Here is a 23849-nt window from a genome sequence, read left to right as displayed (position 1 = left end):
GTTGAGACCCAGTGAGCCAGAAGCAGGTCCTAGTGGGCTACAGGCTCCCCCAAGAACAGACCACCAGACCAGTTTTTAGTTCTGAAAAGGTTGAGACCCAGTGAGCCAGAAGCAGGTCCTAGTGGGCTACAGGCTCCCCCAAGGAGAGACAGGACACCAGAGAGCCAGGCTCCTGATGCTGTTATGGAAGGGGCCCCTCCTTCCACATAATAACCACCTTCTGTTTCATCCTCTCTTCCTGCAAGCCAAAGATGTCAACTTGAATGGTGAAAACAGTATGAAATTGTTTCTGGTAAACTAGGAATATTTTATAACTTTTTGGTGAATATATATTAGGAAAATTATTGGTGTTTCTGGTAAATTACACACATTATATAGTTCTTTTTTATTATAAAAAGGTTAGGTTAGGGGTGGAGCTTTGGGAGGTTAAGAATGCACTATGGGTATATTAATTATTTCTTACAGGACAGTCTTGACTTACAATCAACTTGATTACAAACATCCTTGGCAAACAAACTGAGTTTGTAAGTCAAGGGTCTACTGTAATCACAACATAATTATAATGGAAGATACTTGGAGGGCTCCAGAAAAATTTTTAAAGGGAAAAAAATATTTTCTCTTAAAATGGACTAAATCTTATAAATGCTGACATGAGAAAAATATCCAATGTAAAAAAGTATACTAATAAACTAAATATTATACTAATAGTAAAATATGAAATGGTAAAAACTACACCTTAATTTTAACCAAAAAAATGAAAGTTTTATCTCCAAATGTTTCTTATTACTCTTACTTTCTCCTTCATGAAAGGAAGGCTAATTAATTATCAGATATTGGGCAGACACCATCGAGAATGATAAATGACACTAGGACACACTCATAGAAGACAGCCCAATGGTGAACCTAGAAACCATGCCACAGGAGTCAATAAGGCTGAAGACATTTTGTGTGGGAAGAAGTCTGTGAGAGTATGACAGCTTTAAAATATCTCAAGTGCTATCATTGTAAAATGATAAATCACACAGTTCTAGAGATAAAAACTAGATTCAATGAATAACAAACAGGGTAATAAAATGTGCTTCAATAGAAAAAAGTTTTATCTAGCACTTAAAAAATATCTGAAATGAAAGAAGGTCGGCTACACTCTTGGAGGAGGGATGAATATCCTAGGTACTCAGAATAGCCAGTGGTGATGAACCTATGGCACATGTGCTGCAGAAGGCTGTTTGTATCACTGAAAGCTCTAAAAGGTTCGCCATTACTGGTTTAGGGACTTGGTGAGCACTCAGGAAATTGTAACAACACATCTGCACAGTAGTTTTGTATCCTGATTTCACAGAAAAAAATCTGAGCTGGACAAGTTAAATACAGTAGCAAAAATCACTAGGCTAAAAAAGAAGTAGAGAAAACTGGATGCTAATCCAGGCCCATCTGTCTCTAAAGCCAGGCTCTTCTCACACATCCCAAAGCTACAGGTAGTTAAATAAGCAATTGTTAAGGCAGCAAAATGGGGTTTTTATGTTGTTAAGAATCAAATATCCTTGGATATGAAGTCTTGTTTAAAACAAAGATGCCAGAAATATTACTCCCTTCCATTTGTATTAATATTTCCTAGTTTATGAATGCTTTGCACCTCTTTTCCTATTGATTCCTCATGGAAATGCTTTAAGGTAAGTCAGGGAGTCTTGGTATCAGGAATTGAACTCAGAACCTTGCGCTCATGAGCATTTCCTAGTATCCCACCTCAGAAAAAGGACAACAAAGATGAATTATTTTAACTTCTATTTTGACCTCCAAACATATTTGTATTTTCAATTTTCCTTATGATTTTCCTTGCATTCAACAGTCATTTATTAAACACTTCTTATAGGCCAGATTCCAAACCTCAGTGACTATGCAATTTGAAGGAGAACTGGTGGTCTAATGAGAAAAAAGTTCATTCAAAAATATAGCTATCTTCTTACCTTAATCAATTCTGACTCCTTTCATATATAATTTTCATTTAGTACTCACTGTTCCTTTCCCTTGGCCTACAGAAAACTTTCCTGCCTCCTTAGCAAGCTGCCACTCCATTTTTAGTCATTTCAACCCAGTGCAACCTGGCTTCCTACTCACCAAATGAAATTGCTCTAAGGTCACTAATGACAATCTACTGCAAAATCGTCATTATTCCCAACTACCCTACAATATTGAAACCAATATTGAACTCTATGCTTCCTGCCTCCCAAAAAATTGTCACCTATTTTTTAAGCTTTCTTTTTAGGCCCCTTTGACCTGGCTTTTCTTCTACTACCTATTCTTTAAAATATCGGCTCCTTTTCAGCAGTTTTTATTCCTTTCAATCTACAGTCTCCTTTTGGACGGTCTTGCATCAACTTCAATCTATCGTCCCTAGCCCACTGCCCCAAAGTAGTCTTTTTCTGAATTCCCATGTTGATTAATAGCAATGACATCACCATACACACTGTAACCCTACACACAGTAGTGATCCCTTTCTTCGTCTGCTACCTCTAGTCTAAGTTCTAAGCATTTTACTTATTTTGCTGACACTGACCTACTTCACACTCACTTCAGTTCTCAGCTAAGCTGTAACTACCTTCTAAATGGTCACTCAATTCTTCTTTTTGTTTTTTGCGGGGGTTTTTGGTACTGGGGATCGAACTTGGGACCTTGTGCTTGAGGCAGGTGGTAGAACCACCGAGCTAAATCCCTGGCCCCTCCTTTTTGTAGTTGTGTCCATCACTGTAGCAGACACAGGTTCTTTTAAAAGTGTCTTCCTTTTTAGGAGTGCCTCTGGTCAAGAGACATACAAGAGAGCCAGACTTGGCTCCCTATCCACTTCTAGTCACACATGTACTTTGGGAATTAGCACATGACTGAAACTGGACAAGCTCTTCCCAGGACTTCACTTTCTTGTCAAAGGTGGCAGGATACTCTTTCAGAATCTAGCAAGGGCAATGTAAAATGAACTGCCCACAGGATGGGAGGAAATAGGGAGACCAAAAAATTTTTATTTGTTTTTTTGAGACAAGGTCTTACTGTGCAGTTGAGACTGACCTGGAACTCACTATGCAGCCCAGGCTGGTCTCAAAATCACAGCAATCCTCCTGCCTCAGCCTCCCAAGTGCTGGGATTACAGGCATGCACCACCACGCCTGGCTTGGGAGACAAAAAATTTTAAGGATGGGGAGGATGGTCCTGAATCTGCCTCTGACTGACCACTTCTACTACTGACCAATAAATTGCCTTCTACATTTGAGTTAGATTTCTGTCATTTGTAACCTAAGGCGCTGAATAACACTTCTCTCCACCACAAGTTTTTTCGGTTTTTTATTTATTTATTTTGGTATCAGGAATCAAACTCAGACCTTGCACTCATGCATGAGTCAGGTACAGTGCCAACTGAGCTAAATCCTTAGCCCACAAGTTATTTTTTAAAATTAGAAAGCCAGGTGTGGTAGCACACACCTGTAATCCCAGCACTCGGGAGGCTGAGGCAGGAGGATCACTGTGAGTTTGAGACCAGCCTGGGCTACATAGTGTGTTCCAGGTCAGTCTCAACTACATAGTGAGACTCTGTCTCAAATATTAAATAAATAAAATAAAAATTAGAATAAAATATTTGTCTGGCTTTACTCAAATTTTATTAAAGGACATCATCCTAATTCTGCCATGTGTGACCATTAATCCTGATATATCAACTTTATTGGATAAAAAATGCCTAACAGATTAGTAAAGCACAGTCCTGGGTGTACCGGGGTGTGCCATGGAGGTGTGACCCTGGGTACTATATAGGGTCCCTTTCTCTTGTCCCTTATGCCTTTCTCTCTGGACACTGTTCCCATTCTGCTTTTCAGCCTCCATTTACTAAACAGCTCTGCTCCTTAAAGTCTGTCCCCCATGATGTTTTGGCCTTGGAGCCAGCCAATGACAGAATGAAGATATAAGCCAATTAAAACTTTCCTCTTTTAAGCTATGGCTATCAGATACTGGATCTAGCAATGGGAAAAGTGACTAATACACAGTTATCCTGCCTTTAGGTTCTATATATACCAATATGCTTGCTGCAATTCAAATATAACATGCTGTTTCATGCAGCAATGTCTTTGTGTATGTTGCTTCCTGTGCTTAGAATGCTCTACCTCCTCAGCCACAAAACACACAGCACGGTTACATAGAACAAGGTGGAAATTACACAGTTGCTAAATCATAATCGGCCCTTTCTGCAACAATGCATAAGATTCTAATAAGATTACTGACATTTAGAAATTTGAAGAAAGGAGCTAAAGGTGTAGGGAAGGTGTGATGCGTAGGGGAAGAACAAAAAGGGAAAGAAAAAAATGTGAGAGAATGAAAAGATGAAAATAAAGTGTTTGTAGATGGGGAGGGGAGGAGGGGGTGAAGGGAGGGCAGAGGTAAGGGGAAAAAATGAGAATCAAGACTTGCCATGTAGAGGTACATGATCCCAACAATGAATGTAACTGTACTGTATCCCTAAAATGTACCAATAAACTCAATAAAATTAAAAAAAAATCATAATCGGCCTTGAAATACACAATAAAACATACACACTTTAGCCTGTAGATTGATGGATGTACCACTAAAAGATTTTAAGCCAGAAACTGACATGTCAGATTTGTGTATTAGAGAATTCACTGTGGACACAGTGTGAAGGACGACCTAAAAATGAGGTGAAACAAACAGCAGTGAAAACCATTAGTAGCCTATTGCAAAAGTCTAAACCACAAGCCATGATGGACAATGACAACAAAATGAGACGTCTTTTCAGTACAGCTGGGGGGAGGGGTAGGTAGAAAATTCGTGTGTGGAGGGACCAACAGGTATCTGTAGCAAGACTAAACTTTTCACATTCTTTAACATTTTTATTGGCAAAAACAGGAAATGATGTGAGGCTTCCAATAAAATCTATATAACAAAATTTTGCTAAAAATTCACTTATAACATGAAAGCAACCTAAATGCTGAATATACAATAATTTAAAATATAGTATTATATTCCACTGATTGTGAACTTTTTCAATGATACAGCCTGCTGCATCATGTGTGCCAGAGGTGTGCCACTACTGGGATATACTATATAATGGAATTATATCTGATTTATAGAAAACTTTTTTTTGGTTACAGCACTGAAGATCAACCCAAGCTAGGCAATCACTGTACCACTGAACTACACTCCAAGTCCCCCATTAAAGAAAGAAAGAAAAAACCTAGAATACTTTTAAGGACCTGAGGTGGAATGCAATATTACACAAAAAATTATCTTAATTATGTTCATAAGATGCTTTCTTAAAACAACAAAAGTTAGGTCAATGACAAGGATATGAAGAATTTACTCTTCATGATGTTCATGTTGTTTTTTTCTGAGTAACTTTACACCTTAGTCATGATCCTTATTTGCTAAAAGTAATCACTAACTTATTGATAAGAAAAATATGGGAAAGAGGGATTAAAAAGCTCAGATTATTAAGACTTAAACACTGCCTTTATGAAGATTCACTACTAAAAGCAAATCTACAAAGCCAAAGCCATTTAACTCACGGCTCTTGGGAGCTTGGAATAGTTGGGCCTTAAAGGCAAATCAAGGCTGTTGAGACTCTGAATTTACTAGGCTACAATAACCTCAAAATAATCAATCCACAAAGGCTATCAAATAGCTAGTGAAGAGAAGACTTTAAAAAAAAAAGTAATTGTAGGTGCTTGTTTTTATGAATGTGTTTTCTTCCTTGAACGTAAACCTCCAGAATAAACTCTACACAGACATAGGCATTCAACTTACTCAAACAAGGTAACTGTCAAAATCATTCTGTAGCTTAAAAAGCAGTTTGAACACAGTATCTGTAAAATTAAAAGGCTTCAACAAAGGTAATTTCAATGTTAATTATTAGAAGAAAAATGATCAAGGTTAGTTTTCAAAAACAGAGCTATCTGTATTTTTTTAATACTACACATTAAGAAACTGTTTTATTTACATGCCATTTACAGTATAGAATAAGTTGTGTAGCTCAGTAGTAGAGTACTTGCCTGGCACGTGCAAGGCCCCGAGTTTGATCGCCAGGACCACACACACATACACACGGAGTAATAACAACATCTAAAAAACTCAAAACAGCTAAAATGTTTAAGGTAAGGTAATGACTGAAGATTACATTAGAAAATATAGCACTTCTGGCGGGGGGGGTGGTAGCAGGGGATCGAACTCAGGACCTTGTGCTTGAGAAGCAGGCGGTGGAACCATTGAGCTAAATCCCCAGCCCAGAAAACACAGCTCTTAATCATTTCTCATTTACAAGAATTTATATTTAAAATGTGTATTTAATTTGACTATGTCACAAATGACAGTTATTTTATTAGTCTGAATTTGCTTATTTGTATTAATAACTATACCTATTATCTTAATTTCATTATGAATTTTCAAATGGTTTCCTTAAATTAGAAAGGGTTTGCAGCAACCAATGCAAAAGCACCACCAAGTGGTAAAAATAATAATTGCAACTTACACCGTGATCATAGTTAAAGCAGTAAAATATTTCACTACTGTGCATGAGCACACATTAGGAAACAAATTGATGGTATCTATTTGTTGCTATTTTTCCAATAAACGTTTCTTTCACTACTGAAAGTCTGACAGTTTCTTCTCTTCTTTGTCCATATTGTCCACCTATTATTCAAATGTTGGGTTTAGAAAAGAATTAGAATAGGCATGTAGTAAGATTCATCTAAAAAGATTCGTTTATTAAGCCAGAGACTAGGAAATCATTTAAAAAGGGATGGAAATAAAATATGTGAGGGGGTGAATTTCCAATTCAATTCTAGTCACCAACAGCCTTCCCAGGTAACAACAAATGAGACTTACCCTACATATTTAAAACAAAACAAAGGAACCTAAGCCTTCCCGGAAAAAAAAAAAAAAAGTCAGGTAAAGATTCACAATAGTTATACAGATGTCAGAATTCCTAAAGGGAATCCTGAAAGTGATCATTTACTCCAATTAAATGTTCACAATATTCTGCTCCTCACCTACCAGAAAACAGATGGATAAAACCTATTTCTAATATAACAGCTTTCTAATTACCTCTTCTTTAAAAAAGAAAAAAAAGTGTAGCTAGGCGTGGTGGATACAGGCCAGTTATCTTAGCACTTAGGAGTCTGAGGCAGGAAGATTGCCATGTAGTTGAGGCCAGCCCCGGCTACACAGTGAGTTTAAGACCAGCCTGAACTATACAACAAGACCCTATCTTAAAACAGCAAAAACAAAAATTTTTAAATGTTTAATACAGCCAGTTACTGGTCCAGACTTTCTTCCTTCATATTCTACAAATCTTTGTATATGTTTCAGTGAGAACCCTAGCAATACCAAAGTTATTAAATGTACATGGTTTTTATCAGTGCCCTCCAGACTAAGACTAGTTCTAGAGTTTAAGATTTTTCAAACTACTTTCACAAAAAATACTGGAATCATTCGTATAATTTAGGTTTCCTAAGTTGTTACTAAATGCCTGATAATGTTTAAAGGATATGTCACATTTTACATGTAAGAGAACGAGTTACAAGCAAACTAATGCATCAGCTGAACAAAATGATGAAAACATTTAGTAATTTAGAAAACATTTATTAGTTGTTAGGATAAAATAATACTAGTTGCACTAGTATTCATTATTTTAGCTATTTAATGTATTAATGACCAAGCTACAACAGAGATATTAGATTTATAAAACTCTGATGAAAATCAATTTGAATTATTACGTTGCTATATGTTATGCCTTCCCTTAACACAGGCCCACTACTATACATAAAATGTCTCCAATAAAGGATTTTGGTTGGAGCTAAGTATTTACGCAGTATTATGTATAAATTACGAAGACACAAACAGCAACAAACTAACAAATTACAAGAGCTGCCTATATTACTGCAGAGAAACTACTAGAAAATAACCTACCATAAAAGGAATTCCCATACTATTTTCCTCTGGTGGAAGCAGTAGCTGTATTGTTTCACTTCCAATCACAGGCCTGTGGCAGAAAACAGATATCAAAAGCAAGAATATGCTGACCTTAGAAACAAATGGTTATAACTATCATCAATAACTAGTACCTTGAGAAATCACTGCATTATTGGATAGTATTTAAAACTTATTTTGAATTATACTCATTCAGAATTTAGTCTTATCCTTCTATCATGAGGGAAATTACTAAGCTGTGTAACATAATGTTGTTTAAAGGCTTTCTTTATATAAGAACCAAGGCTCATTGCCAGAAGAGATTCAAGAAGTGAGGTTTGAGTATTCCTAGCAACAAATTGTTCTCACAAATCTTACACACACACACACACACACACACAGCCACTCACAAAAACACTTGTTCAAATATATTCAACTAAACACATCCAACATCTTAATATTATATATTTATCCACACAATGTCAATCTAATTTACTGCCTATTAAATGAAAAAATTTAATTATACAATTTTTGAATATGTAAAACATTCATTTTAGAAATATGTATTAATATTTCATAATACCTTCAATAGAAAAAACTTGCTCCTCTTCTCTTCCCACTCAATACAGACCTTATCCCTGTCCTTAAATACTATATAACTTAGAATGATGTCTGATATAATCAAAATAACTATATCTAACCACTTTCCTAAGATTAAATATTTGGGTCGTTTTGTTTTTTTCTTAAACTTTCCTAATATTATATATTCTTATATAATAATTGCCCCAGAATAAAAATAAATCTATCAGCTAATTTTAGTCAAATGGCTTACCTTCAAATAAATAAAATCACACCTAAAAAATTATGGAGCCATAATTCCCGGGTGTGATGAACTGGAAAGAACAAATGTCAGAATTAAAATTTCCTGTTCAAAAAAAAATTTAAAGATGCCAACCTCTTTTTCTTAATAGTCTGAAAGTTATGAGTTTTTACCATCTTTGTAGAGACTACTTGCTAATGTCTTTATCCGCCTTTCTAAAATACAAGGAGATAGAAACCATCCTGTCCACTCTGTGGAAGAAGGATAGCTATAGTTCCAAACATGCTAAAATGTGCTATTTTTTCCTTTGTAAAAATTATCTATGAACAAATTAAACATCAAAAATGTCAGACAGATCTTATTTGTAATATATATTCTATAGTGACAGATGTGATAATATAATAATTAATTTGCCACTTAAGAGGCAGCAAATACAAAAGAAAACCATTTCTTCAGTATTTCTACTTATACTATTATTACCAACACAAAGGTAATAAAGTATTAGGTAAGTCTCATTTTAAACAAGGGAGGGTTCTAGGAGTAAGAGCGAGGTCTGTAGGCTGTAATAGAGCCTGTTACTACTACATTTACCAATATAATTTAATTGCCTCAAAAATATGTGATTCTTGGCTGGGTGTGGTGGTGCATGCCTATAGTTCCAACACACTGGGAGGTTAAGGCAGGAGGATGAAAAGTTCAAGCCCAGCCTGGGCAACATGGCAGAAGCCCCACCAAATTTTTAAATTCGAAAAGGAACTGGGTGTATAGCTCAAATATGCAGGCACTGCGTTCAATCCCCAGTACTGCAAAAATAAGTAAGTAAATAGTGACTTGATGCTTATCAAGCAACATGTAATTACAATAACTTACTCCACTGTGTTTAAATTAACCTACCTAAGGTAAAAGTTCTACTTTATTACTTTAACCAAATCTAGCTGGCATCTTACCCTACAGATGCTCAACAATTTCTTAAATTATTTATCTAGACTTATAATACTAGGCAGTAAAAAATTACTAAAAGCCTAAGGACAGAAAGATTATAGTTTTTCTGTCAGCATAAGAAAATACCACATTTTTTCCTTCCTGATTGCTTTATTATTCTCTCCTATGAAATATCAAGTTATTGTGAGAAGAAAATTGTTTAGTGCCCCTCACTTATTCAGCCCACTAGATAGTGACTGAAATATTTAAGTTTCATCAAACTAAAAAATGTAAAACTTTTTCTTACAAAATTATCACGTAGAAAGTATGTCCCATCCCACTGTAATTTATTTACAAAATTACTTAAGTGTTTTATGTTTAAAGATACTGGAATCATGAGGCTAGGATCACAAGTGGATTCAAACTGAAATTAAACTTGCACATATATTGATAGATAAAATCATAGAATTAAATACATCTGAAGATAAATATGCATAGTCTTCCTGAGTGAGCATCTCCTTCAAGAGGAAGGGGTGTATTTCATTCACATTAGTATGGTCACCTCTATTATTTTATGCTTAAGACATAACAGCAATCTTTGCCGGGGATTTAGCTTAGTGGTTCGGTGGCCTGCCTTGCAAGCACAAGGACCCGAGTTCAATCCCCGGTACCAAAAACAAAAAAACAAAAAAACAGACATAACAGCAATCTTCAATTTTCTCATGCACAAACATTTCACATACTGATGACTGTGTCTCATCAGAGTTATCATGGTTTTCCTCCATTTGTTTTTTTCCAACTTGAAACATAATTTTAGAGGTCAGAAAACTGACATCAGCAATTTCATACAGTCCAATCTAATGCCAAGTATCTAAGATATAAATATCCCTTAAGTGTTCATCCCTTCTACTAAGACAGAAGGTAAAAAGTAAGCTATAAAGCAGTACAGTGTTTTGTGCATGTTTATGAGAGGAAGAAAAACATACATACATATGGTACAAAAGGAATCACAAGATATACCAATGAATGATATCAGGAGAATTGATGAGCAACACGGAAAATAAAATTCAATACGATTCCTTTGCTAAGAGGGTATTATACTGAGATTTGTGTATTTAAAGAGACAAAGTACCAGGAAAGCATTCATTTCTGCCTCGGATGGGAAATAAGGCAAGGATATCTGTTCTTTCCACTCCTATTCATTATCTTATGGAAAGATCTAGTATTATAACAGGGCTAAGAAAATGGAAAGGAAGATAAAAAATTGTCTTTATTAGTGACACGATTGTCTCTGTAAAAAATCCCATGGAATCTATAAGAAAGTTTCTAGCCGGGCGTGGTGGCGCATGCCTATAATCCCAGCACTCGGGAGGCTGAGGCAGGAGGATTGCTATAAATTGGAGACCAGCCTGGACTACAGAGTGAGTTCCAGGTCAGTCTCCACTACATAGTGAGACCCTGTCTCCAAAAAAAAAGAAAGTTTCTAGGACTAAGTTATTTTAGCAAACTCACAGATCATAATTATTTCTACATACTACCAATGAACAACTTCAAGTCAAAATTTTTAAAAAGTACAATTTATAACAACACCCAAAAACCTGAAATACTAAGGTATAAAATTGTAAATATATGTACAAAATACGTACAGACTCTTTACATTAAAAACTACAAAATACAGACTGGGGATGTAGTTTACTAGTGGTGCATTGCCCAGCAAGCTTAAGGACTTGGGTTTAATCCTCAGCACAGGGGAGAAAACCCTACAAAATATTAGTGAAAGAAATCAAAGACTTAATAAGTACATTAATTTCTCAACTTATGAAGCAGTTCTGTTCCAGGAGGACATTCGTGCGTATGATTTGTTCATAATCTGACAAAGTGAGTTTTATCTGTATACCTGTGACAGTTAGAAATCTGGATGTTTGTTAAGTTGGGACAGAGAGATACGATGCTCACAGATGGGAATACTCAACATTCTCATATCAATTTTTCTCATTTAATCTACAGATAAAATGCAATCTCAATCAAAATTTCAATGGGCTTTTTGGGCAAAATTTAGTAAAAGCTGATTCAAACATTTATATAGAAAGGCAAAAGAACACAAACAGTTTTAAAAAAAATCTACTTGGAGGAATCACATCATTAGAAAGCCATGGTAATCAAGAGAGTGTGACAGCAGAAGAGAGGCCTTATAGATTCAACAGAAAAGGATAAAAGGTCCAGAAACAGATTCATACAAACATAGTCAACAATTGTCATGTTTGACAATGTACAAAATTCAACAAAGAAAGACTAATCTTTCCAACAAATAGCCCAGAATAATCCAGTTGGAAAAATGAAAGAAACAGGTATTTGCTTCCACAGTTGTAAAATCTTTAGGTATAATGAAATACTGTTGCTTGGCTACTACTTTGGGGGTGGGGGCACTGCAGCACAATGTTGCCACACCTGCCTTGCAAGTGCAAGGTCCTGAGATCAATCTTTGATACCAGGAAAAACAAATATAAAAGCAAAAACAAAAAACCCTACTTTTCCTCCAACACAAAGGTTGCCATACCAGTTAAATAAGAAATCATTAGAATTAGAAATCATTAAGAGTATAGTCTGGGAATTTAATGTAAAATATGTGATTCTGTTTCCTTTAGTTTTTTTTTCTATTTTTTTATTTTTTTTGAGACAGGATCTCACTATGTAGTCCAGGTTGGACTCGAACTTGTGGCAATCCTTCTGCTTCAGACTTTCAAGTTCAGTGCTGGGATTACAGGCCTGTACCACCATACCCAGCCCTCTTTTCGTCCCTCCCTCCCTTTTTTTTCTTTTTAAAATGGGGTCTCACTGTTAATTTCTGTATGAATTAAACTCATGGTTCCAAGAAAGACAAAAGAATGAATTTGGAACCAAAGGAGGAAGTTACTCAGTTTTATTGGAAATGGTAAGAGAAAGCTTGTGGAGAGGTTTCTGAATGGAAATTCAATGGGGGTTCCTGTCCTAATCTTACATGCATAAGAGCATGGGAAAGGGCTTAAATTCAACTAGTATAAAAGATAATTGGTTATCTTTCATTTGTTTCACTAGGTCAGGTTTGAAATCCAGGATTCAAGGCCTGGGAGGAGTTGTTAATTAATTTAGCACTCCCCTGATAGGACTCTTCTTCCTGGAAGGAAGAGTCCTTATCTCTATTCTCATTCCAAACTTTTATGCTTTGTCCTTGTGGTTTTTTTTTTTTTGTTTTTTTGTTTTTTAACAATTTTAAGCCTAACTGCTACTTGTTTAACTCTTCCATCCTACTATATCTTAGTTTTGTCCGCCTGCTTATAATAACTACGCTAAATTACTATAATTCTGATTCAGAAATAAGGCTTAAAACCACAGACTGGGTATGGCTACTACACACAAGGCATGTGCTAGTCAATCTGAGTTGATGCAACCAAAATACACCTGCTCTCAAAGACAAAAACTAATCAAGTATTGATTGGTATATGGGATATTAAAATTTGATCATATGTTGGAGGAATAATTTAACAATTAGTATTGTGCTAACCTGAAAGGAAAACAATACATACACAAAGGGAAACACTGTGATGGATCAAGTTAGTACTTGCACAGATCAGTATTATCACTAAGAATGGAACAACCTATCATCATGTGTGCACTTCCTATACAGAAATGTAAGTGTATGTAAATATGTACATATATAAAGTCTGCCCAAAAATGTATACATACTTTAGGAAAAGAAAAAGATATAAATATTTTAATAGTAAATTTATTGAGACATCATGAGATTAAGACAATTCATCTTTGGCCTCTACAATTAATTATAAGAGGTGCTCAAAATAGTGGCCATTAGCTTTTGGATATTTATTAGTATGGGGAATTGATGCTTGGGTGACCTCAGTCGCTAAAATTGCTGCATATACATTTTCAATTTCTTCTCTATGGGCCGGCAGTGTAATGGGTTTTCTGCAATATATATGACATTCTCGAGGGTCCCCCATATGAGAGTAACACCATCTGCTGAAAAAGAAATCAGATTATTTTTCTTTTCCTGAAATGTGTATACATTTTTTGTGGACTGCATGTATACACACACACACACACACACACACACACACACACACACATAACCTATAATATTATACAATAAATTGATAGTTGACTGTATTTACTTTGACATGTGTATTACTAGAGCTTATGACATAAACTTGCTTTAAAAGAAAAAAAGCTGAATCTAATCAAATTTAAAGCTACCAATATACAGAAAAACAGTAGACAGAGGAATATGTTAAATGATACCGTAAGGATACAATCAACCAAGCTAGAATGTAGAAAATCCTGTGAAACAAATAAGCTTATTCAAAAAATACAGATTTCTAAAAGAGAAGGGGGAGTTCTTATAGAAAAAAACTTAAATATGTAACTTCTTGAGAACCTAGAATCAAGACACCTGGATAACAACTTGGTGAATTAAAAAAAAAAAAAAAAAAAAAAAAAAGAATTAATTAGACAGATCTCTAGGAATCAGAAGGGAGCTGACAGGAAAATTAGAAATTGCAGAGGTGGTGTAGAAAAGAAACAAAAGAGGGGAAAAAAAAAAAGAACTAAGCAGTCAGCAAAGGAACTTCAGTTCTCCAGGAGGAGTGACCTGTCGCAACTAACACAAGGTAAACTTGGAGAGGATCCTCAGCCCCAGGAAGAAACAACAAATGGGGCCTGCAGTTCTAGCCCCAAGGAAAGCCTATCAGAACTGCAAACTTACAAAGTTCAAAATTACAACAGACTTCTAAACAAAAAACTTCAAGTCCAAAAGACCTTAGAGTGAAGTATTTAAAATCCTAAAACAAACAATCCAAACTGATATATGCTGCAAAATATCTTTCAAAATTGATGGAAAAAATAAAGTCTTTCCATAACAAAGATCACCTTAAATTCATGACTACCCAACCAACACTCACAAAAATCTTCCAGGATATCACAGAATATGACAATGAAACCAATAATACCATAAAGTCTAATGAATGAATACATCAGGCAGGTTGAACAGTTAAGCAGAAGAGGGAAAAAAGGAATCAGCAAGAGGAAAACAATGCAATGACAGCAACAATACCTTTCAGCAATAACTCTCAATGTATATGGTCTCAATTCTCCAATCAGAAGACACAGAATGACAGATTGCATTAAAATAAAATCCAATCATATGCTGTATACAAGAAACATTTAATTCAAAAAGAAATTCACAGACTAAACATTAAAGAAAGGAAACAATATTCCATACATTGAAAGCCCCATAACAAGGAGTAGCTATCCTATTTTCAGACAAAGTGGACTTCAAGCCAAAACAAGTCAACAGGAAAAAAGGTCATTACATATTGGTTAAGAGAATAATTTAACAGGAAGAAATAATAATTACAAATATATATGCAACAAACACTGCTGCACTTAACTTCATAAAAAAACCACTCGTGGACAAAAATATCAGATAAACATGAACTCAATTATATTGGGAAGTCTTAATTTTTTTTTAGTTCTTTATATATTCTAGATATTTGAATATATATCCCACTATCACAAATAGATCAACTAGAAAAAAATCAACAAGTATATACTGGAGCTATATGATACCTCTGAGACTTAATAGATATCTACAGAGTGCCGTACCCGTTTGTGCAATTTTTTTTTTTTTTTGAGACAGGGTCCACTAAGTAGTTGAGACTGACCTGGAACTCACTCTGTAGCCCAGGCTGGTCTCGAACTACAGTGATCCTCCTGCTTCAGCCTCCCAAGTGTTGGGATTACAGGCGTGCGCCATCACACCCCGCCAATTTTTTTTTTTTTTTTTTTGTAGGGATCTAACTTGTTCCCTTGAGTTTGTGAGGCAGTCGCTAGAACCACTAAGCCAAATCCCCGGCCCTATTGTGCAATTATTATAGACAGCTAAGTTAGATGGAAACATAACAGGCAGTCAGGGATGACTCAAGACAAAAGGTGGAAAGCACAATGTAACTGTGGCCAGAGACATTGGGGGGGGGGCAAGCCTCAAGATGAGGACAAAAGGACCAGGCCTACAAACTTCCTCAAGGGATGAGATAAGAGATAACACCTCCTCTGGTAAAGTCTAAATAGGCATCAGTCACCTCTGTGGTTAACCAAGACCCCAGATCCATCACCTACCCAAGAAGTTCTTTGTTCTCTCCAGGCACTGTTGCTACATGACTTGATTCCCCCTTGGATTATGACTAAGCTACTTATACTTTTAAATTTATTGGTCAATAAAAGTTGCAACCCATGTTATATCCATGTGCATTTTGCTCTATAAAACTTCCTATAAAATGGGGTCCCTGGTGAACCACTCAGGACCCCCTTTGTCCTTTTTAGACAGAGCTATCTTTCTCTCAATAATTCTTTCTACTCTTAACCTCCACTGTTCCCAGAATTCATTCTTTGATTTTAGAGAACATGAGCCTGGTGTATCAGACATCATCTAACAGGTTAGGACATATAATATTTTCATATTTAATCTCCTATATCACAATGATCACAATAAACCCTTAGGCAATCTTTCCCAAAAAAGAAAACACCCACATCAATGCAATTAGTAATGAATTGCAAAAGCAATCCTGGACAAAAGGAGCAAAGCTGGAAGCATAACAATGCCTAATTTCAAGTTTTACTTCAAAACTAGAGTGCTAAAAACAGCATGGTATTGGCACAAAAAAACACAAGTGGATCAATGTATCAGAATAGAGTATGCAGAAACCCCAGGAAATCCAGCCATCTGATCTTTGATAAAGGGCCCAAAACATACACTGGAGGAAAGACAGCTTCTTTAGCAAATGATGCTGGAAAAACTGGCAATCTACATGCAGAAGACTGGCTAGACCCACATCTCTCACCCTATACTAAGCTAAAATACAAATGGATCAACGATCTAATTATTAAAACAGAAACACTTAACTGACAAGATAAAATAGGTAAAACTCTTGAAGAGAGGCATAGGCAAAAACTTTTTGAAGAGAACCCCAAATACACAAAAAAATGAAATCAAGAATCAACAAATGGGATTACATATATCAAATTTTAAAAGTTCTGCATAGGAAAGGAAACAACCAACCAAGTAAAAAGATAACCTGCCTACACTATGGGAAAAATTTTTGTCAGCTACATCTCAGGCAGAGAACTAATATCTAGAATATATAAAGAACTAAAAAAAAAAAAATTAAGACTTCCTAAAGTAAAAGACCCAATCCATAACTGGCAACTGAAACAGACAGACACTTCTCAGGAGAAGTACAAATGGCCAATAAATACATGAAAAAAATGTTCAATTTCTCTTAGAGTAAGGCAAATTAAAATAACTTTGAGATCCCATCTTACTCCAGAAAGAATGGGTATCATCAAAGAATTAAATAATAATAAATGCTAGGGAGCCTGCTGAGAAAAAGTAATCCTACATTTGGGTAGGAATGTAAATTATGACAATCACTATGGAAATTCATATGGAGATTTCTCAAAAAACTAAAAACAGAAATTACATTTGACCAAGCTATTCCTCTTCTGGGTATCTTTTTGAAAAAGTCAAAGACATCATATTACAGTGATACATGCATACCCAATGTTTACTGCAGTACAATTCATAATAGCTAACTCTTAGAAGTGGCTTAAATGCCCATCTATAAATGAATGGATAAATACGGTATTTACACACAATGAAGTATTACTCTGCTATAAACGGTATACATCTGAATTATTTGTAGGAAAATGGATGCATCTAGAGACCATAATGGTAAGTGAAACAAATCAGACACACAAGCTTAAATATTGCATGGTTTTTCTTACATGAAAAACCCAAAATATAAACAAATTATAGAGCAAAATAAAAGATCATAGGAAACAAGAAGATAGATATTTTGCAAATGGGAAGATAACCAAGAGAGAGGGGGAAGATAATTTTAAAAATTAAGATGTGTTATGTACATATACCAACTCCACATAATGAATATAATCATTATGTACTCCAAATATTTACTCATGAAATAAAAAATATAGAAAAAAAAAAAAGAAACAATCACACACATTGTTTAAAGTTTGTTTAGGAATAGACATTATACTTCAGAGGTAGTGCATGTTTAGCAAGCTAGGTTTGATTGCAGAATGTGTGTGTCATGCATACAATCTTGTTTAGATGTATTCTAACAAACTAACCTTCAAAAGATATCTGATACACTGGAAATATAATGCAAACTGAATTTGCTTTAACATACTAGAGATATGTTGGGAGAATGGAAAAACATTAATGACTCCTGCTATGTCCTTTCTGAATGTTTAAAAGAATTGTATTAAAACTTCAACAAAATTAATTATATGATAACTGATTTTCAAAAAGAGATTAATGCAACTATTATATTCACTGATAATATTTCAGAAAGAGAACACCCCCAAATGTCAACAGTAATTAGTTCTGAATTTAATCAGCTAATTCAACACAACCAACATTTTAAAGACATTCTTTGTCATGGAGTCTTGCGCTGTATCTATTGTAGGATGTTTTGTAAAATCCATGGACTCTACCCATAAGGCCAGCATCATAACCCATTCCCAAATATGATGAATAGAAATGTCTGTAAGATATTGTCAAAAGGCCACTGTCAAGCTACTTGTCCCATTAAGAAGCATTGAACAGATTTTAAAGATTTCTAAGAATGCTGATGTCACTATATAAAAAGCAAAAGAAACCTAGTAGCTATCTTCTTCAACTTGAATAATGCAGGCTAGACTAGCAATAGACAAGAGATGTCTTCTTTATCTAACATATACTCATATGTGAATACGATTTAACTAGTTAAAAAATGAATGTGTACATTTCTTTACTTTAAAATATACTATATTATGCAAAGTAGGCCCCCCCCTTTTTTTTGGTACCAGGGATTGAACTCAGGCCCTTGTGCTTGCAAGGCAGGCGGCGGAACCACTGAGCCAAATCCCACAAAGCAGGCTTTTAATGACCTAAACTTTATGTCCATTTACAGTCAATTCACACAAAACAGTCAAAGTAACATAACAAAATATGGCAAGAGTGCTCCATTCCAGTACATAAAAATCAACACCTTTTAAAATATGCCAATAGGAGAAAGAAATCAGAAAAAAATTCCATTCATAACAATTAAAAAAGAAAAACAACTAGGAATGAACCGAATCAAGGAGGTAGAAGATCTCTACAATGAAAATTACAAAACACTGAAGAAAGAAATTAAAACACTAGACGATGGAAAGACCTCCCATTTTCATGGATTGGCAGGATTAAATACTGTTAAAATGGCCACATTACCAAAAGTAATCTGAAGAGTCAATACAATTCCCACTGAAATTCCAATGATATTCTTCACAGAACTAGGAAAATAATTCTAAGATTTATATGGAAACATGAAAGACCCAACACAGCCAAAGCAATCCTGAACATAAAGAACAGCTGGGCATCACAATACCCAACTTCAAAATATACTACAAAGCCACAGTAACAAAAACAGCACAGTTAAAAAGACACTTCTCAGATGAAGAATTAGAAATAGCAAATAAATATAAGAAAAAATGTTCAATGTCACTGGTCTTTCATGAAATGCCAATTAAACAACACTGAGATTCCATCTCACTGCAGAGAGAATGGCTGCTAGCTATCAAGAAATCAACCAATAACAAATGCTGTAGGGACTGTGGGGGAAAAGGAACCCTTCCCCACTGTTGGTGCGAGCACAGACTGGTGCAACCACTGTGGAAACTGGTGTGGAAATTTCTCAAAAAGCTAAGACTAGAGGTTCAATTTGACACAGATGTACCTCTTATTGGTATCTTCCAGAAAGAAGTGAAAGCATCAGACGATAGTGATATATACACACCCATATTTATAGCAGCGCAGTTTGTAATAGCTAAATCTTGGAAACATCCCAAATACCCATCAACTGACGAGTGGACAAAGATTTTTTTTAATACAATGGAGTGCTACTCTGACATAAAGGAGGATGCTTCAGACAGTTATAGCTGAACGGATAGACACTGAAACCATACTCAAGTGAAATATATCGGACTCACAAGTTTAAATATCATATTGTTTCTCTGGTGTGAGAAACTAAAAGTGGAAATAAGGACTGAAATGTATAATGAATGTTGGGAAATGGGAAGAAAGTGTTCATATGGGAAGGGGAACAAGAGAGCAGGAAGAAAGGAAGGAAAGGACAAGAAAAAACGAAAACAGAAGGAAAAAAATGGAAACAAAGCTTTTGTACATGGGGGGGTACTTCAGGGGAGTGGATAAAATAAATTTTAAAACAGTGTACTACTGGCACTAAAATAGACACACAGACCAATGGCAAAGAGCAGAGAACAAAGAAATCAATTCATGGAACTACAGCTATCTGATTCATGACCAAAAAAGCAGACACTGGAAGAGAGCTTCTTTAAAACTGATGGTGGGAAAACTGGACATCTGTATGTAGATCTTTCACCCCGTAGAAAAGTAAATTTAAAAAAGACCAAAAGATATAGGTATAAAACCTGAAACTTTCAAACTGCTAGAAGAAAATATAGGGGAACCACTTGAAGACACAGTCACAGGCAAAGACTTCCTGGATAGAACTCTCATACCACAAGAATAGCAGGAGGGCCAAGGATTTAGCTCAGTGGTTCCACCATCTGGCTCACAAGTGCAAGGACCAGAGTTCGATCCCTGGTACCAAAAGAAGAAAAATAATAGCAGGAGTCAACAAATGCGACTACACAAAATTAAAGAGTAAAGGAATCAATAATGAACAGATAGCCTACAAAATGGGAGGAAATCTTTGCCAGTTATTCTTCTGACACAGGATTCTTATCTAGAACATTTAAAGAACACACAAAAAAATTTAAAAGCAGCCCAACTAATACATGGGCAAATGAACTGAACAGACACTTCTAAAAATGTAAAATGGCCAATATATTTTAAAAAGTTCAACATCTTTCACCATTAGGGAAATGCAAATTAAAACTACATTGAGATTCCATTACATCCCAGTCAAAATAGCTATCATCAAGAACACAGAAGACAATAAATGCTGGTGAGGATGTGAGTAATGGGAACCTTTCCACAATGTTGATGGAAATATATACTAGTACAGCCACTATGGAAATCAGTGAAGTACTTCGAAATTAGAACTAGAAGGGCCAGGGATTCAGCTCAGTGGTTCCACCACTTGCCTCACAAGCACAAGGTTGTGAGTTCGATCCCCAGTACCCCCCCAAATAAATAAATTTAAAACAGAACTACCATATGAATCAGCTATACCATTCCTTGGTATATACTCAAGGGAATGAAATATTAATACCTGCATACCCACACTTATTGAGGCACAATTCAGATAGCGAAAATATATAACCACCTAAGATATATAACCACTAAGAGATGAATGAAGAAAGAAAATGAGGGAACTGTCTAAATGGTAAAAGGAAAATATCAATACAAAGATGGAAATTATAAAAAGGAACAGAATAGAAATTCTGGAGCTGAAAAATATAACTGAAATGAAAGAACTAGTTCTTTGAAAAGATCAACAAAAGTGATAGCTAGATTTTTAAAAAGGACAAGATTCAAATTACTAAAGTTATAATCAATATGGGCATAACTGTTACTATCAACATTATAGAGAAAAAGGTTATTAAGATTATTATGGTTATATTATTATGTCAAGAAGTTAAGATAATCTACACAAAGTGGACAAATTCCTAGAAATACACACTATCAAAACTTACACAGAAGAAAACAGAGAATCTAAACAGGCCTGCAATAACAATGACGACGAATCAATCATGAAAAACCTCTTAAATGAAGAAAAGACTTGGAGTTGATGGTTCCACTGATGAAATCTAACAAAACTTTAAAAATTAACATCAATTCTTCTCAGAAGGAGAGAAAATGTGACAACTGTACTCTTTATTAAAGAGAGCTGGGACAACTGGATAACCATATTTCTTGAAGACAGCATTATCCTGACACTAAAACCAGAAAATGATATCACAAAAATAAAAACATAAGGCCAATATCCCTAATGAATACAGATACAAAAATTCTTAGCAAAGTAAAGTACTAGATAACCAAATTCAGCCCCATACAAAACGATTATAAAACACGGCCAAGTGGGATTTATCCCAGAAATGCAAAGGTGGTTCAACATTTGGAAAAAAAAAGTCAGTATACATATACTATAACACTTTTAAAAAAAAAAAAACCCGCAATAATCTTAACTGATACAGAGAAAAGGCATCTGACAAAATCCAATATGCTTTCATAATAAAAACATTCAAAAAATACACCCCTTTGCTTTGAACCACTTAAAAAAAAGAAAAACATTCAGTAAACTAGGAATTGAAGGGGACTTCTTCACAACAATAAACCATCTATCAAAAAGACCCACATTAGCTGTGGATTTAGCTCAGAGATGCCTCTGCCTGACTCGCAAGTACACGGTCCTAAGTTTGATCCCCGGTACAAAAAAAACAAAACAAAACAAAACAAAACAAAAAAAACCCACAGTAACACCACAGTTAATAGTTTAAAAAAAAAATCAACATCATTGTCCTAAGATTATTACAACATAAGGGTATCAGCTTTTGCCACTTTTAACATGTGTTGCAAACTGTAATCACATAGGATATGTAAGAAAAATAAAAATATATTCAAATTGGAAAAGATGTAGCAAAACTAAAACAAACAAACAAAAAAACCCACAAAAATTCTCTACCTGTGGCTGATACTACCTTATACATAATCCTGGGAGGATCAGAATTAATGAATAAATTTGCCAAAGTTGTAGAATGCAAGATCAATGTACTAGCAATAAATATGCCAATGTTAAAAATTAATTGTAGAAAGTATCTCATCTGTTGCTAGCTACTCTAATCATGCTTTATTAAAATCATAGAGAAAGGGCAGCTAATTCAATCCAGCGGAAGAGGTGGACTCTGTATATGTGTGGGCTTATGTTGTCAGGTATCACTTCTGCCAGAAAGACACAACAGTCTGAAAGAATGAGGTGGCTAAATTCCTTGGCAAAAAGGCCTTCTTAAAAATCAGTGCAGTTGGTTAGGATGCAAAATAACAGACAGCAACACACTATTTTTTGATCTATAAACTGGCATAGTCTCTGTGGACAGCAACTGGCAACTGTCAGCAAAATCACCAATGCACATCCTAATGAAGAAAGGTCTCCAAGATACATCAGTTGGGAGTTGGGGACGCACACTGTTGTTAAGTAAACCACTGTGTGTGTTAAAAGACAGAAGAAAATAAAAACAGATATTTGAATGTTTGGCTTTATTGTAAAATTTGCATCACCAGTAGCTCCTTCTAGAGCTTCCTCTGCATCAGAGGGCAGATGCCTGGAGCTACATTTCCCAAATTTCTCTTTTCTTGAATGACTTAAGAATGGTGTCTGACAATGATGGAAACTCATGTAAGTGTAAATAAAGAGGAGGAGAAATTATTTTCTGATGGTAACTGTATATAAATGCATAAGCAGATTAAAGCACGAGGTTTTAGGGCCGGGGATTTAGCTCAGTGGTTCTGCCGCATGCCTCACAAGTGCAAGAACCCAAGTTCCATCCCAGGTACAAAAGAAATAAAGCATGAGGTTTGAAGTGGCTGTTTGCATGAAAATCACCTGCTCTTTCCAAACTCAATGTACAGCAGTTTGGTGGCCTGCCTTGCAAGCGCAAGAACCCAAGTTCAATCCCTGGTACCAAAAACAAACAAACTCAATGTACAATGTCAATTTTCCACATTAAATTCAGTCTCAATGAAATGCCAGTTTAGCTTAAAAAGAGTTTTCATGGTACTGTGAAAAATTTTTAATTTATATAGATCAAAGGATAAAAAATTGAACTGGAGGAAAAAATTGAACTTTACCATATAAAAAAAGAAAATTCTAGATCAGTGAGAAGACTAAGTGGGAAAAGAAATTACCATTTTCAATAGAGATGGAATATTTTTATCATTTTATTATAGGTTTCTTACATAAGAAGGGGACGGAGGGCTGGGGATTTAGCTCAGCGGTTCACTGGCCTGCCTTGCAAGCACAAGGACCTGAGTTCAATCCCCAGTACCAGAAAAAAAAAAAAAAAAAGAAGGGGGGGG

General features: G+C 35.3%; 1 protein-coding gene across 1 annotated transcript in view; it reads right to left on the bottom strand.

Annotated features, from left to right (window-relative positions):
- The window catches only part of Ankrd28 (ankyrin repeat domain 28), a 122751-nt gene extending 113898 nt beyond the window's left edge, over positions 1–8853 (bottom strand). The window contains exons 1-2 of the mRNA XM_010612769.1: positions 8789–8853; positions 7957–8029 (exon numbers count right to left, since the gene is read on the bottom strand). Of these exons, the coding sequence (XP_010611071.1) occupies positions 7957–7974 (18 nt within the window). The 5' untranslated portion in view covers positions 7975–8029; positions 8789–8853. The remainder of the gene's footprint in view (positions 1–7956; positions 8030–8788) is intronic.
- Positions 8854–23849: the final 14996 nt, after the last annotated feature.

This window comes from Fukomys damarensis, unplaced genomic scaffold (genome assembly GCF_012274545.1).
Source record: "Fukomys damarensis isolate Sample0158 unplaced genomic scaffold, DMR_v1.0_HiC HiC_scaffold_28, whole genome shotgun sequence".
Taxonomy (NCBI): Eukaryota; Metazoa; Chordata; class Mammalia; order Rodentia; family Bathyergidae; genus Fukomys; species Fukomys damarensis.
The sequence above is the reverse complement of the archived record's forward strand: the minus strand, read 5'-3'. Positions and strand labels throughout refer to the sequence as shown.